The sequence below is a fragment of the Mus pahari genome, chromosome 4 (assembly GCF_900095145.1).
Source record: "Mus pahari chromosome 4, PAHARI_EIJ_v1.1, whole genome shotgun sequence".
Classification (NCBI taxonomy): domain Eukaryota; kingdom Metazoa; phylum Chordata; class Mammalia; order Rodentia; family Muridae; genus Mus; species Mus pahari.
Window position 1 is genome coordinate 56,270,944 of NC_034593.1, and position 16,887 is coordinate 56,287,830.

Sequence of the window (16,887 nt, forward strand, 5' to 3'; positions counted from 1 at the left end):
TCTCCTCTCCTCTCCTCTCCTCTCCTCTCCTTTTCTTTTCTTTTCTTTTCTTTTCTTTTCTTTTCTTTTCTTTTCTTTTCTTTTCTTGATTTTTTTGATAACAGGGTTTCTCCATGAAGCCCTGGCTATCATAGAACTCATTCTGTAGACCAGGCTGGCCTTGAATTCTACCTCCCAGGTGCTGGAATTAAAGGAATTCACTACCACTGCCCTGCTAGTTCATCCCCTTTATATTATTATTATTATTATTATTATTATTATTATTATTATTATTATTAATACCCCTCCCCTAAGACATGGATTCTCAGTATAAGAGCCCCTGCTGTCCTGGAATTTGCTTTGTAGACTAAACTGATCTTGAACTTATGGAGAGCCGCCTGTCTCTGCTTCTGCTTCTGTCTCTGCCTCTGCCTCCTAAGTGTTGGTATTAAAGACATGCTCCACTATACCTGCATGCCCTTTATATTAAACACAAGACATTTGATTGCACTGCTCTCTTCTAATATTTTGCCTTTCATCTTTCTTGTCATTCTCTAATTCAGCCATTCAAACTTGTATAATTATGAAAATGTTTCATATTTTATTCCTTCATGCCTTAACTCCTGTGCTGTTGCTACAGTTTTTTACCTGCAACGGCTTTTAAATCTCAAAGTACCTTTGTAGCTGGTCTGACTTAATAAGTATTAAAGAAAAATTTTTCTTTCTGTTTTCTTTGTGAGATAAGAGTCTCACTATTGTAGCTCTGGCTGTCCTGAGCTCATGGCTGTCACCTATGTAGACAAAACATGGCCTGAGCTCATATACCTTCACCTGCCTGTGCTTCCTGAGGTCTGGGGTTAAGAGCCTGTGCTCCAGTACACCTGACCGATTTTTTTTTTTTTAATATATATATAATGTTAATTAAAGTGCAACAAATGGAAAGTCAGTATTTGACAGAGATTAGCCTCAGGTCAAATTCCTAGTCAAATTTTATTATGAATTTATGCCTATTAACAATTTTATATACAGTAATAGTAGTTACCTACACACATTAAACACTTGTTTACTCATATTTATTGTACAAACAACATTTTGAAGGCAAAGAATATAAATAATTAGTATACAGACTTTTCTTTTGATTCATATTAACATTCATTTTTTTCTTTGAACAGATGATGAATAAAGTTTTTGGAGGCACTGTGCATAAAAAAAGTGTTAGAGAGGATGGAGTTTTCAACATTACTATGGATAATACAAGTTCATTATTCAGGTATTATTTTTTAATTACACTTACTTAATTTTGGGTCCATCCATATGTGTATGCCACTGTGTGTGTGTGTGTAAATCAGAGGACAGTTTGTGGGAGTTGATTCTCTCCTTTGTCATGCTTGGTGACAGATGCTTTCACCAGCCCAGCTAATCTTGCTAGTCCCATGTATTTAATTTATATGTGTATTGCGTTTTTTTGTTGTATTTATGTGTCTATATACATGCCATTGGAGCATATGTTGAGGTCAGAGAATATCTATGGGAATTGGATCTTCTACTTTACCATGTGGGTGGATAAAGGATCAACTACTTCCTTTTCATAGTTAAATACCATTGCTTTTTTTTGTTTTTGCACTAGAGTTCCACCTTGCCTGCTGTGTTGTACTTATTTCTAGGTGTTTTTTTGTGAACAGTTAGGCGATATGTATTTTCTGTTTTTAGAAAGCTAAAATCAGTATATATAATTATTTTTATATTAATATAAAAGTTTATAGGATTTTTATACAAGTATTCTGATTTTAATATCTCTTACTCTTAACGTGCTTGCCTGCCTTCCTCCGTGTGTGTGTGTGTGTGTGTGTGTGTGTGTGTGTGCGCGCGTGCATGAGTGTGTTTGTTTTCCATGTGTGTGCATACCATCTGAGATCAGAAGAGGGTGTTGGATCTCCTGGAACTGGAGTTGTAAGTGGTTGTGAGTTCTCTGATGTAGGTACTGGGAACAGAATGACTCTAGAAGATAGATAAGCGTTCTAAGCCATGGAGCCATCACTCCAGCCAGCCTGATTATATAGTAACCTGCATCTTACATATATCTATACTGTACAGATAGCTGTACAATAGCAGTGTCAGTATCATCATTATTGATGTGACAGCGAATTAAGTCATTGAAATATCTGTTTTAAAGATAAAATCTCAAATGAAATGTTGAAATTACAGTTTTATTATCTATAATATTTTAGTGTAATTAGAGTACCAGCTTCATATATTCATCAGTTCAGTTTTCAAGTTTAAAAATTATTCTCTCTCTCGTGTGTGTGTGTGTGTGTGTGTGTGTGTGTGTGTGCTGTATGATGGGTATATGTCGTGTGTTTATGTGCATTCTATGCACACATGTGCATACAAATAGAAGCCACAGGAGAATGTTAGACCCTCTATTCTACTACTCTCTGTCTTATCGTCTTGAGCCAAGAAGTTCTCTGACTGAACCTGGAGCTAGACTGGCAGACAGGAAATACTTGTGACTTCTCTTCCATTGCTATACAGTTTTTACCTCCTGAATTTTCCTAATCTAATGTACAACAAATTTGTATTTCTAAACAAAATGATTGTTGTAGTTAGGATTACTATTTTTGTGATGAAACACCATGATCAAAGAAACTTAGGGAGGAAAGGATTTATTTAGCTTACTTCTTTATTCTTAGTCAGTCCGGACATGAACTCAAGCAGGATTGGGGCCTATAGGCAGGAGCTAATGTACAGGCCATGAAGGGGTGCTGCCTACTGTCTGACTCTTCATGGCTTACTCAGCCTGTTTCCTTATACAACTCAGGGCCACTAGCCCAGGGAGACACCGCTCATAATGGGCATGGTCCTCTCCAGTCAATCACAAATTAAGAGAGTGTTCTACAAATTTCCCTACAGCCTAAATCTTAGGGAGGCATTTTCTCAGTTAAGGCTCCCTCCTCTCTGATTATTCTAGCTTGTATCAAGTTGTTATAAAACTAGATAGTTCATTGACCTATCAATCATGGTTCTCCTTGAGATATTAGTGTGTAAATTTTACTTTTTTTATGTTTAGGGGCCTGCAGAAGGAAGAAATTGTTTTACTTACACATGGAGACAGTGTAGACAAAGTAGCTGATGGATTCAAGGTTGTAGCACGTTCTGGGAACATTGTGGCAGGTAAAAATTCAGATTTCATTAAAACTATTTTTTCATAGTGATCATCATTCTATATGAGATAATCTTATACTTTCATTTAAAATGTTTACTTTGCTATATTTGTTTTTTTAAAACATGTATTGTGCCAGTGGGTCAGAGGACTGCTACAGGGTTCTTTCCTTCACCTATTTGGATCCCATTAGGTTCATGTTTGGTACCAAGTGCCTTTATCCATTGAATTGTCTTGTGGGTATGTTTTTATTTTTCTATAGCTGTTGTAAATGTGGTAACTTAATGTAGTAACATTACTAACCAAGGAAATTATTCAGAGTTTACATAAGGCTTTAAAATACTTAATTTAAAAAATAAAATTCACACGAAAAAATTAATACATATGAATGTATGTGTATCTGTATATGTACCCAAGAAGGTGAGATTGTTGTGGGTTCTCTGAAGCTGAGCTGCAGGCAGTTTTGAGCTGTCTGATGTATATTCTGGTGATCAGGGGAGAAAAAGTAAAGTTTAGAGCAGGATGGTAGAAGAGCTAGTCATATCTTTGGATTGTAATAATGCTCCTAGTGGAGAGACAGAGATTTGCCAATGGATTGAGTGTGGAATAGTAAAGGTAAAACAGTCAAGTTTTAAGTACTGGATTTTTTTATTTTTTAATTTTTTATTTATTTTTTTGCCTGAATAACATGGGTGGAATTTCTATTTACCTAATGGAAAAGACTTCAGGGGTTTCGGGTTTCATATGAAATTCAGGGTGCTTTTATTAAATAACATCAAAATAAAGGTGTCCAGGTAAACAGTTATACATCTTGATTTCAGTGGAGAAACCTAGGCTAGAGGTATACTGATGGATCACTTAAGAGTTTATGAAGAAGATATTTAAAGCCTAAGTCTGGCAGATTCTATATGTAGATGTAGGCCAGGTAAAGAGGAACCAGCAGTGAAGAGTGAGAAGCAGCAAACTGAAATAAGTAAACTGAGAGTGGTATCCTGGAAGACACATAAAGTATAAAGAGCCTCAGATCTTGAGCCTTCCAGGCATGAGCTATAAGAACTGAGGCAAATTTATTGATCCATGAACCATAAAATAGGATAATGATGCCCATGTAAAGCCCCTAGCTCAGCACTTGTTTCTTAACTATTTAAGCATACTTGTTAAGCATAAGAATTTGTTAAACTCTTTGGTCAAGTGTGTACAATCATATAGTAAATATCCCCAATCTGAATACCTGAAATTGTCCACAGTCAAAAACTATTTGATTACTAACAAATATCACAATTGCAAATTCTTTAAGTGTCCCCAAATGACAAGTGGTAGTCAAAATGCAAGTACACTTAAAATTCTGTGTCATTTTAGGCTACTTATCTATGTGACTTTCATGTTTGTACTTGGATCTCATCCAAATGTCTGTTGTGTGATAAAACTTTTCCTAGGGAGATAAAACACACAGTTGATAAAGGAACCCACAACGGACCAAAGCATGGATATTACCAAGACCAGTTAGGTGAACCAATGAATTTCCCTGGGGTTACTACAGGAATATGAGTGAGAGATTACTTACAGGAACAGAAATGATTCAGACAACTTTATTACCAAAGCCTACCACAACATGGGTGACAGTTCACAGAGCTATGAACCTGAAACACTTTGCACTACTTGTTGGCATCTTAATAGGTTGGAGAGTATCTGTCTATTCTATGTGCCAAAATAGGTCTAAACCTCTTCCAGGCAGCCCAGCTGGTTTCTGTTTCTTCCAGGCAGCTGGTCTGGTCTTGGTCTTTGTAGTGCAGCTTCTCCCATCCCAGAGGGACTCCAGTGAATCTGGTCAATTTCAGGAACTTCCTGAAGCTATTTGAATTGTTTACCTTTCTGCTTAAGGAGCTTCTTAGTATGCAATGTTTCAATCTTGGAAACTTACACTATGACAACTTAAAACACTTCTGAACCTGGATATTTCAGAGTAGGACTATTCAACCTGTATTTGTAGTTACTAGAACTGGAAAGAAAATATTAGAAAATAGTGAAAATGTTTGTGGTATGAAGGTTTTTTTAATGTTGGGCATTAGAAGATGCTAAGTATATGTGGAAGTTATGTAGGACTGAGAACCATTTTTTCTATATTAAATAGATGAAAAAATCGAAATAATGATAGAGAAATAAGAATCTAGTGAAATAGTCTCTGCTCTGTCCTAAACCTCTTTTTTTTTTCGCTGTATACTTTATAAAGATTATAGTAACATAGCTTTTTATGTATTTTCTTTCTCTGTAATTAAAAGTTGAATAGGGAATATACATTTAACATTTATAGAGAAAGATTTTGAGGAATGGAGAATGGATTGTGAATATTAGTTGTATCTTCACCATAAAGTTGCTTTGTGATTGTTTTTTCCACGAAGGTATAGCCAATGAATCTAAAAAGCTATATGGTGTACAATTCCACCCTGAAGTTGGGCTTACAGAAAATGGGAAGGTAATACTGAAGAATTTCCTGTATGATATAGCTGGATGCAGTGGGAACTTTACTGTGCAGAACCGAGAACGTGAATGCATTCGAGAGATTAAAGAGAAAGTAGGAACATCAAAAGTGTTGGTAAGTGTTTGATCTAAGTCTACAGACTTAGGTCAGAAACATTGGAATCCATAGTAGGATTGATTAGTCCTGACAACTGACAGGCTACATATATAGTTTGTGTGTTGCATCCCCTCAGAGTCTCTTGTTTGTTTATTCTGCTTGATTTTTTTTTTCTCTTCATTTTATTTACAGGTTTTACTCAGTGGCGGTGTAGATTCAACTGTTTGTACAGCTTTGCTAAATCGTGCTTTGAACCAAGATCAAGTCATTGCTGTGCACATTGATAATGGCTTTATGAGAAAACGAGAAAGCCAGTCTGTTGAAGAGGCCCTCAAAAAGCTTGGAATTCAAGTCAAAGGTATTGATTTATCATGGAGAAGTTGATTTTTACCAGGGGTTATTTCTTCAAGCTGTGTGATTTAGTTCAGTTCAATATTAAAAATGTAGGTTTCTCTAAAAACTAAAGGCTAACCATACCTTTTAGTTCATATTCATAAATTTTTTGTTTTTTGACATTTATACAAATATACTGAAACTTGGAAGTTGCCATTTTGCATTTACTATTCTATCCTCAAAATCTGTCCTCTCACAATATTCTTTATGCAAGTGAGCATCTACTATAAATATAGGTTGTATTCAATCAAGCTCATACAAAGAAAGTAGATTAAAAGTCTAGAATTATTAAGACACGTTCGTTGTATGCACCTGTAATCCTAGCGCTTAGGAGACCAAGGAAGGAGAATTGTTTGATGCCAGGAATTTGGAATTAGCTTAGGCAACATTGTCAGACTTAAAGCAAGCCACGTAGGCAGCTTAATTGATAAAGTGCTTCCCTCAGAAGCGTTAGCATCTGAATTTATCTTTAGAACCCATATAAAAAGCCAGATGTGTCTGTATGCCTATAATCACCTAAACGAGGAAGATGTAGACTAGTGAATCCTTGGGGCCTGCTGACCAGCCCATCTGGCTCAACTAGTTAGCTCCATGTTTAGTGAGAGGCATGCTGAGGAAGACACATGATGTCTGTCTTGTGTAGGTCAATGCTTGCAGACATAAAATTAAAAAAAAGACATCCTTAGTTACTGTTGATTTAAAGGGCAGTGATAATCACTAATAAACTTACTTTAACTGATGGCTACAATGATAAAATGATATAATAGATTGAAAGTACAGTTGGACACAGTTTAATTGATGCTAAAAGACTGAGTATAATGATGACTCCTACATAAGCACTTTCCTTTTTAAAGCAAGACATAAAGCAAAGGCATAAACAGTTACAGTGATGAAGGTGGAAGGAATAAGGAAACAGTTCAAAGAACACTAGAGAGTAAATTTTGGTTTTCTGAGGAGGATTCTCTCTGATAAGCTAATTAACTTTGAAGGGTCCTTAGCACTCTTCTTACAGGGTCCCAACGGGGACCTAGCAGTGTCTTCACTTGTCTGAATATTTTTGGAATTTACAAATTATAAAATTTAATCTTCTTTTTCTGTTTGAACTTGATTGCAAAACAATCTGTATTTGTAGAAAGGCTTAGATACTAACTTATAAGTGAGTATCTTATGCAAGTAAGTTTATAAATTTTCAAATATATATATAAACACACACACATGTATGTTGTGACTGTCTCTTTTTATGGGGTTTACTGTGAACATTTTGAGGTCAGGATAAGAAAAAGTTGGCCTAGAGATGCCTTTAGTTTACTAGTGTTTGTTATAACCATTTTTGCATTTTTGTGTAGTTACATATTTTTCTAAGGTAACCTTCAGAGTAGAGAAACTTCAATGGGACAAAAACTTGGACCAATAGAATGGAGGAACTCTAAGTCTTAGGCCTAAAGTGGAAAGGAAGCCAGTAGGAAATAGGCTATTTGGCCTGTAGACTTCTAGGGGAAGCTCAGGAAGTGGGAACATTGGATTTTGGGAGAAATAGGTCACTGGGTTTGCCTAAAGCAGGGAGTATTTGAAAACATGAGAAGCAGATTCTTTTCCTTAATGCAGAGGGAGCTACTTCTGTCCTCACGTTGAGAAAGCTAATGGTTTACTAAGAGGCCTTGGACTTGCAACACTGCACCAGGCATAGTTGAGGTTACAGGTAGGACTGTACAGTGGGAACAGAACTAAGTGACATTAAACGGTGATTCCATCCTTCCATCTCTTGCCCAGTTTAACTGTACAAGAGTTGATGGGTAGGAGCTTGTGGGTAATTGACCAGATTACGATAAGGAACTACAGGTATTTGATGGACCCTGATTGAAACATCCAGCTACTTCATCATCTCACAGTGAATTTTACTAGTAGTTAAGCTTTATTACCAAATAGTGGTCTTAGTGTTTTGTCTTTGGATGCTTCTCATTTTTAATAGTGTTAGGAATCAAACCCACAGCGTTCTAGGCATACACTTTGCAACTGAACTACCATGGTTACTTGTTCTTATATAATAATAAATAAAAGGATACCCACGTAATTTTAAATGCATAAATAGAAGTTTGGAAGAATCATTGTACTGGTCTGAGAGCTTTGGTTTTCTGTAGAGGAACCACTGCTTTTTGACTGTTTTGGGGAGATATATATATATATATATATATATATATATATATATATATATATATATATATATAGAATTCTTGTAGTTCAACACTGACCAGAGAGAAAGCAACCAGCACTGTTGGCAGGCAGGTTTGTGGCCTCATATCTAAATGTCACAGAGGTTCTGAATAAATTCAGAGATCTCTGATCTCTAGATCTGACCTGTTAATGCTGGTTTATTGCTGGGTGTTTGAACACATGGGAAAATGTAAGGGACATCAAATGGTGGGTTTGCCTTGGTTTTCTTTCTATGCTTTGACTTACTTACGATTTAAAGAAATATAATAGTTTAAAATACTTCTCCAATCTTTTCCAGTGATAAATGCTGCTCATTCCTTCTATAATGGAACAACTACTCTGCCTATCTCAGATGAAGACAGGACCCCACGGAAAAGAATTAGCAAAACATTAAATATGACAACAAGTCCTGAGGAGAAAAGAAAAATTATTGGTGATACTTTTGTTAAGGTACCTTTCTTTTAATATGGACAATGTATACTGTTTTATGTCTGTTTTAGTGTGTTTTTATTATATCACATAACAAACTTTGCTAATTCTGTTTTATTTTTGAATATGCACTGTGTGTGTGTGTGTGTGTGTGTGTGTGTGTGTGTGTGTGTGTCCTGTGGATAGGTAGACACTGTTTTGGTTTTTAGTTTAATGCATGTTGCTAAGTTGCTGTTCTAGGCAATTAGGGATGGTCCTTTCCGCTGACACTGCACTTCTATTGGGTTTACCAGTGGCTGTATTTTAGGTAATGTCGAAGGGAATGCTCACATACATTGTTTTAATCACATGCAATGTACAATAATGTTTTCAGAAATTTATTTTTGTGAGTTTGATGGATCTACTTTCCTGGTTAGTACTTTAGAAAGAATCAAATTTAATTGAAACTTTGTTGAAAGATTGATTTCTTAGAAAACTGTTCTGCTCTTGTGGTAACAGATTGCCAATGAAGTTATTGGAGAAATGAGTCTGAAGCCAGAGGAGGTTTTTCTTGCCCAAGGCACTTTAAGGCCTGATCTTATTGAAAGTGCATCCCTTGTTGCCAGTGGCAAAGCTGAACTCATCAAAACCCACCACAACGACACAGAACTTATCAGGAAATTAAGGGAAGAGGTAATGGCTTGTGAGAACTTTTCCGTAAAGTATGTCCATTCAACATTTCCTGTTCTTCCATACTTTTTTGTTTGTTCTCAGTACTTTGAAGGTTGACTAACCATTACCACAAACTAATTGTAGAACATTTATATTATCCTCCAAAGGAATGTAGTGCATCTTGTACTCATTAGCAGCTTTTCATTCTAACTGCTTTCCACATCTCCTGTCAACCCTAGACAACCACTACCTACTATTTTTCTTTTTTTTTTTTAATTTATTTTTGGAGACATGATATCTGTATGTATTCCTGGCTGACTGACCTGGAACTTGCTTTGTAGATAGGCTGGCCTTAAACTCACAGATCTGCCTGCCTCTGCCTCCCACATGCTGGGATTAAAGGCCGTCATTCCCTTCAAACTATTAATTGCTGCTTTTGTAGTTTTCCTTGTTTTGGACACCTTGTATAACTTTATCACCAGTACCTGGGCTTTTGTAATTGATATTTTTGCTTTGTTTTTAAAAAGATGATCTCAAGTAATGCGTGCCTTTGACTTGTTACACAGCCAAGGCTGAACTTGGTGATCCTCTAGCTTCTACCTACTCTGAGTGCTATGATTACAGACATGGTCTACTGTGTTCATCTTAACTTCTTACGTATTTTCAAGGCTCATCTATGGTGTAATGTATATTAGAACTTACTCCTTTTTATAGCCAAATAGTATTCATTGTATACATATTTTTGCAATTTTCAGTTGGACATTTCCTGTTTGGGCTGTTAGAAATGACATTATAAATATTGGTTACAAATTCTTGTAAACTTGCCCTTTCCTCTAGGCTAGGTATAGTATTGCTAGAATAGCACGCTGTGGTGCTGCATTGCTGTAAACCCATCACTTAGGAAGTCTAGAGTATCATGGTCTTTCAGCTACATACCAAGTGAAAATCCAAGATTATAGATGAACCTCTTTCAAAAACAAAACATAATTCCTCAATTTCATGTCTCTTTAACGTTTTGATTTTTTGAAAGACTGTTGTCCAAAATGTTGAACTCATACATTCCCATTTGGTTTCCATTTCCCATATCTTATCCAGACTTACCTGCCTTTTTAAAAATCATTGTATAAAACATAAAATAAATCCTCCCATCTGGAATAGAATAGTAGAATCTGTAACTTTCTCTGCTTGCAGAATTGAAACTTACCCATTACACACATTCCAACTTCCCTTCTATTTTTGATTCTATCTGACTCCCTCATATACTTGCTTGATACAAGTGGTAGCATACAAACATGACTTCCCTTTATTCTGTTTTCAGTAGTGTCCTGTTTCTAACTTATTTCATACTTAGCATAATGTCCTTATAGTTTTAAGGTTATATTATGTGATCTGATTCCCTTCTTTTCAAATGCTAAGTAATAGAACATTGCATTGTGGATACTACATTTTGTTTATCTAATTATTCATCATGTGACATTGTGATACATCTGTGCTTTGAACATTGTGAGTTTTGCTATGAATGTAGGTATATATTTAATGCTTCAAGAATCCTTTCAGTTCTTCAGTATACATACTTAGAGAGAGATTACTGTTCTGTTTTTTTCTAGTCTGTTTTTAATTTTCTTTTCTAGAAAGTACATGCTATCTCGCATTGCAGTTGCAGCATTCTACTTTTTAACCGAAGTACCACAGTTCTGGCTTTTGTATGTTCACTGTTTTGTATTTGTGTTTAGTTAATAACTATGCCATTGTTCCCTTGAAAAGTGGTATCTGTTGTTCTTTGTCCTTTGAGACAGGCTCTCCATATGTTTCTTGAAGTTACTGTCCTTTTACCTTCCCCAGCACTGTGCTTGCAGGGTGCAAGCACTGCTATGCTAAGAGCAGTATGCTTTTGATTTTCGTTTCCCTATTGTAATGTCTAGAATCTTTTCAGATGCTTATTGCTCATTTGTTTATCTTAGAGAAATGACTGTTCATACCCTTTGCTCCATATACTGAGTTTTAATTTGATATTTTTTGTTGGGGCTGGAAAAATGTTTCTGCAGTTAAGAGCACTTGGCTGCTTTCCTAGGACTGGAGTTGAATTCCCAACACCTGCAAGGTATGCATATATATGCACAGATAAAGTCCTTATGCACATGAAATAAATACATTTATTTATTTATTACCATGACTTATCCTTTTATTTTATTTTTTTTTTGATACTGTTTAGAAATGTTTTGTTTTGCTTTGTTGTCTCTTTTTTAGACAGGCACTCTGCATAGACCAGAACTCATGGAGATCTGGCTACTTCTGCATTCCCACTGCTAGGGTTAAAGGTGTGTACCACCACACCCAGTTCATTTGGACTCATTAACATGAACATTATTTTTTCAATTGCCTTCTTTGTGTCCAGTGAGAAGTAGTTGAGAGCTGATGGGTCTCATCATGTGTGTGTATGTGTATGTGTGTGTGTGTGTGTGTGTGTGTGTGTGTGTGTGTTTGATTGTGTCTTCATGTGTGTTTGTGCATCATGTGTGTGCCTGGTGCCAGTGGAGGTTAGAAAGAGGGTATTGGATCCCTTAAAACTGACCTCATAGATGATTGTGTGCATGCTGAGAATTGATGCTGCATCCTCTGGAAGAAAGGAGCCAGGGCTCTTAAACAGTGAGACATCTCTCCAGCACCAGAATTTGTTTTTCTTTATAAGACTTGTAAGAATTATACTTAAAATGTGTTTCAACAAAGATTATGAATGCCCCTGAATAGTAATCTAATTTCTTCTAAGCCTCATAGGAGAAAATGATAGTCTTAAATGATAGTCTATTTTTTTCATTGGTCCCTTATTTTCTTATAGGGAAAAGTAATAGAACCTCTGAAAGATTTTCATAAAGATGAAGTCAGGATTTTAGGCAGAGAGCTTGACCTGCCAGAAGAATTGGTTTCCAGGCATCCTTTTCCAGGTAAAACCACACGTGGGTTTTGTTTGTTGGTAGACTGTCATGTGAATCATCTCTTCTTGAGGAATATGTGACATGATAAAGGGAGAGGGTGACAGGGAACACATTCTTTGAAGTGCCTACTATATTTATTCCATTATGTGACTCATTCTTTTTTGTTTGTATTTAGATACTATATGATTCCTGGGAGTGTAGCATATAGCATTGGTTCCAGACGAGGAGGTGGAGCATAAAGATATTTTAATTGCATTTGCACATAATTCTTAATTGTAGATCTAGGATTTTTATACCATGAGCTCTGTGTATGTATTCCATGGAAAAAAAAAGAAAATTAAATCTTCATTTCTCCTCTTCTGTTTTTAAAGATAGGGTCTCTTGAAAAATGGTTCTCTTAAAAAATAATGAGGGGCTGGTGAGATGGCTCAGTAGGTAAGAGCACCCGACTGCTCTTCCGAAGGTCCGGAGTTCAAATCCCAGCAACCACATTGTGGCTCACAACCATCTGTAACAAGATCTGATGCCCTCTTCTGGAGTGTCTGAAGACAGCTACAGTGTACTTAAATATAATAAATAAATAAATCTTTTAAAAAAAAAAAATAATGAGATTCCCCTCACTCCCACCTCCAGGTTGCTTTGGATGCTCTGGGTTCATGCATTCGAGGCCAGTCTGGTCTACAGAGTGATTCCAGGACAGCCAGAGCTACACAAAGAAAGCCTGTCCGGAAAAAAAAGAAAAAATCCTGGATGTTTATTCTAAAACTAGTAATGAAACTAAGAACAACTAATGGAATATGATTTTCATTTTGCTTCTAAACACCTCAAGGGATTTTTTTTTCATGTTATAGTAAAGTAGCAGATCTTGTTCATGCCTTTTATTCTTTTTAGTTTTCTGTGAGGTTTATTTTATTTGCATGTGTTTTTGCCTGTGTGTGTGTGTGTGTGTGTGTGTGTGTGTGTGTGTGTGTGTTCTCCATGGGCATGCCAGGTGCCTAAGAAGTCAGAAGAGGACATCAGAGCCCCTGAGATACACAGTGCTGGCAACTACTCTTAGTACTCTTAACTACTGAGCGGTCTCTGTATCCTCTGTTTATTTATTTGCTTGCTTGCTTGCTTAAGTAACTTTATGACTATTACATATTTCGTAAATAAAAGTGGTAGCTCACATGTTTGCATTAAACTTTTCACTTTTATATTTTAATTTTAAATAGCCTATGAGATAAGGTGGTTTGTTACATTTTTTACATTTGTGTATGACAGAGAATTCCCTCAAGAGATTATCACTAAATTACCATGTATAATATGATTCAAAATATATCTTGGAAGAGTTTTGTGAGAATGCATAGATTAGTCATATTGGATGGGAAACTAATACATATACTTAAAATTAAATATCTAGTGTTCACCTGTTTGGTTTAGCTTTAGATTGAGCCCCATGTCCTTGTACATACCATTAACTTTACCAAAGAGCTACATTTTCAGCTTTGAAATTTTAGAATGCTAAGAATCAGTGGTAGACTATTTGCTAGCTTGCATGATGACCTGGGTTTGAGTTCTAACACTAAAATAAAAAGAAGAAAACAAAACACCATGTGATGGCAGTTAGATCCTAATTTTATAAGGGTTTTATGTTTTAGAGATAGTGTCAGTTTTCCATTAAAATTGTAACTATAGATTTAATGCTCAAAATTATTTTTGTTATTTAGGTCCTGGCCTGGCAATCAGAGTAATATGTGCTGAGGAACCTTATATTTGTAAAGACTTCCCTGAAACCAACAATATTTTGAAGATAGTAGCTGATTTTTCTGCAAGTGTTAAGAAGGTAATAAATGATTTGACACATCTAGTCAATACACTGTACAAAATAGATTGCTGTTGTATTAATGTTTTAAAATTAATTTATTTATTTTGTGTTTGAAAATTCAGAACAATCTTTATTTGCAATGACACAGAAATCATGACACAGAGACTACTAGGTAGATTTGTCTGTATAACCAAATAAGACTGTATATCTCCTATCTGTAAAAGTTCCAGATAAGCTGCATAAGATGCTCTTTCATAGACACGGTAAGAAAGTAAGTCATAATGAAGTAGAAGGGTCAATTCAGGAAGACTTTGCTCCTCTGAAGGCAGCATTCCACTAGTTCATTTGAGCAAAAGTATCTGAAAGGAGACCCAGGGCCATGAAGGGTCTGTGATTAAATCACATGTTTTCTTAGCAGCACTTTAGCTACAAATTGATAATGTGTAGCAGTCTCCCAGTCCCTCTGATGTGAATTGTTAACTTATGACCTTCAAAGCTGTGTTTGAAGGTAGCAAGTTAGTAAGTGTCATCTGAGGTGAACCTGGATTTGTACTGCTTCTAAGAAATCAGGCAAGTAGCAACAGGATCTCTGTGGAGTAATCTTCACCCTGGTTCCCAAAGAATGCCCAGTTTCAAAAGAGTAAGAGAGCTTACAAAGAACAAAACACATCCATAAGGCCCAGATAGATATAAATAATTAGCAGAATATCCTCAGTGACCCTGGATACTAGAGTTTGCAAACAAAAGATGAGAAAGTGAAGGAAGAAGATGAAGCTACTGATAGTATTGTTTGGTTTTTTTTTTTTGTTTGTTTGTTTGTTTCTTGAGACAGGGTTTCTCTGTGTAGTTCTGGCTGTCCTGGAACTCGCTCTGTAGACCAGGCTGGCCTTAGACTCAGAAATCTGCCTGCCTCCCAAGTGCTGGGATTAAAGGTGTGTGCCATGACTGCCCAGCTAATATTGTTTTTATGATACTTAAAAACTGAGATAGTTAAATTTTAGAAATGTTTGTAACTGAAATTAACATATAAAGAGAGAATTCAAGCATAGAAACTGTAAAATTTCTAGAAATAGAACAAATGATCAGAAATAATTAAAGATAGAAAAAACTCAGATAATATTGAGAAGTTCAGCTTTAAGTATCTCCAGAGGATCACAGTGGACAAGAGAACTTTTTCCAAATTGGTGAAATATAATGACTTTGATTGAGCAAATGACACATCACACTGGGTAAGTGAAATAACTTGACCCCTGGAAGGGAATTGTTCATGAAACCAAGACTAATGACAGCAGCAGCCATAGGACAGCAGCTGCCATACAGGAACAAACACATACCTGAAAAACTAAAACTTGTTACATTAAAAACAATATCAAAACTGAAGTGCTCTGCAAATATGTTGTGATTACATAGTTTGGTGTTTTTGTGGAACTCCTAATAGTAAGAATGGGGTTGTCTCTCTTTGACCTGCTCTTGGGACCCTTTTCTTCCTGGTACATTGCTTTGTCCAGCCATGATATGGGGAGCTTGTGCCTAGTCTTTTTTTTTTTTTTTTTTTAATTTGTATGATGGCCCTTTTCTTCTCTTCCTTCCTTGCTTTTTTTTCTTTTGTTTTTTATTAGATATTTTCTTTATTTACATTTCAAATGCTATCCTGTAAGCTTCCTGTACCCTCCTCCAGCCCTGCTCCCCTACCCATCCACTCCTATTTCTTGGCCCTGGCTTTCCCCTGTACTGGGACTTACAAAGTTTGCAAGACCAAGGGGCCTCTCTTCCCAATGATGGGCCATCTTCTACTATATATGCAGCTAGAGACATGAGCTCTGGGGGTACTGGTTAGTTCATATTGTTGTTCCACCTATAGGGTTGCAACCCGCTTCACCTTCTTGGGTATTTTCTCTAGCTCCTCCATTGTGGGGCCCTGTGTTCCTTCCAATCACTGACTGTGAGCATCCACTTCTGTGGTTGCCAGGCATTGGCATAGCTTCACAAGAGGCTGTGATATCAGGGTCCCTTAGCAAAATATTGCTGGCGTGTGCAATAGTGTCTGGGTTTGGTGGCGGATGATGGGATGGATCCCCGGAGTAGAGTAGTCTCTGGATAGTCCATCCTTTTGTCTTAGCTCCAAACTGTGTCTCTGTAAAGCCTTTTATGTGTATTTTGTTCCCTATTCTAAGGAAGAATGAAGTATCCACACGTTGGTCTTCCTTCTTTTTTACTTTCTTGTGTTTTACAAATTGTATCTTGGGTATTCTAGGTTTCTGGACTAATACCAACTTATCAGTGAGTGCATATCTAGTGACTTTGTGATTGTGTTGACTCACTAAGGATATCCTCCAGATACATCCATTTGCGCAAGAATTTCATAAATTCATTGTTTTTAATAGCTGAGTAGTACTCCATTGTGTAATTGTACCACAGTTTCTGTATCCATTCCTCTGTTGAGGGACATCCGGGTTTTTTTTCCAACTTCTGACTATTATAAATAAGGCTGCTATGAACATAGTGGACCATGTGTCCATGTTACCAGTTGGAACATCTTCTGGGTATATATGCCCAGAAGAGGTATTGCTGGATCCTCCGGTAGTACTATGTCCAATTTTCTGAGGAACCACCAGACTGATTTCCAAAGTGGTTGTACAAGCTTGCAATCCCACCAGCAATGGAGAAGTGTCCTCTTTCTCCACAAACCTCACCAGCATCTGCTGTCACCTGAATTTTTGATCTTAGCCATTCTGACTGGTGTGAGGTA

The 16,887-nt window shown here is 36.4% G+C and overlaps 1 protein-coding gene across 1 annotated transcript in view; it reads left to right on the forward strand.

Moving 5' to 3' along the window:
* The window catches only part of Gmps (guanine monophosphate synthase), a 39,021-nt gene that overhangs the window by 7,994 nt on the left and 14,140 nt on the right, over positions 1 to 16,887 (forward strand). Inside the window, exons 4-11 of the mRNA XM_021195484.2 lie at positions 1,152 to 1,249; positions 3,047 to 3,150; positions 5,539 to 5,732; positions 5,907 to 6,072; positions 8,617 to 8,768; positions 9,246 to 9,419; positions 12,235 to 12,340; positions 14,041 to 14,156. Of these exons, the coding sequence (XP_021051143.1) occupies positions 1,152 to 1,249; positions 3,047 to 3,150; positions 5,539 to 5,732; positions 5,907 to 6,072; positions 8,617 to 8,768; positions 9,246 to 9,419; positions 12,235 to 12,340; positions 14,041 to 14,156 (1,110 nt within the window). The remainder of the gene's footprint in view (positions 1 to 1,151; positions 1,250 to 3,046; positions 3,151 to 5,538; positions 5,733 to 5,906; positions 6,073 to 8,616; positions 8,769 to 9,245; positions 9,420 to 12,234; positions 12,341 to 14,040; positions 14,157 to 16,887) is intronic.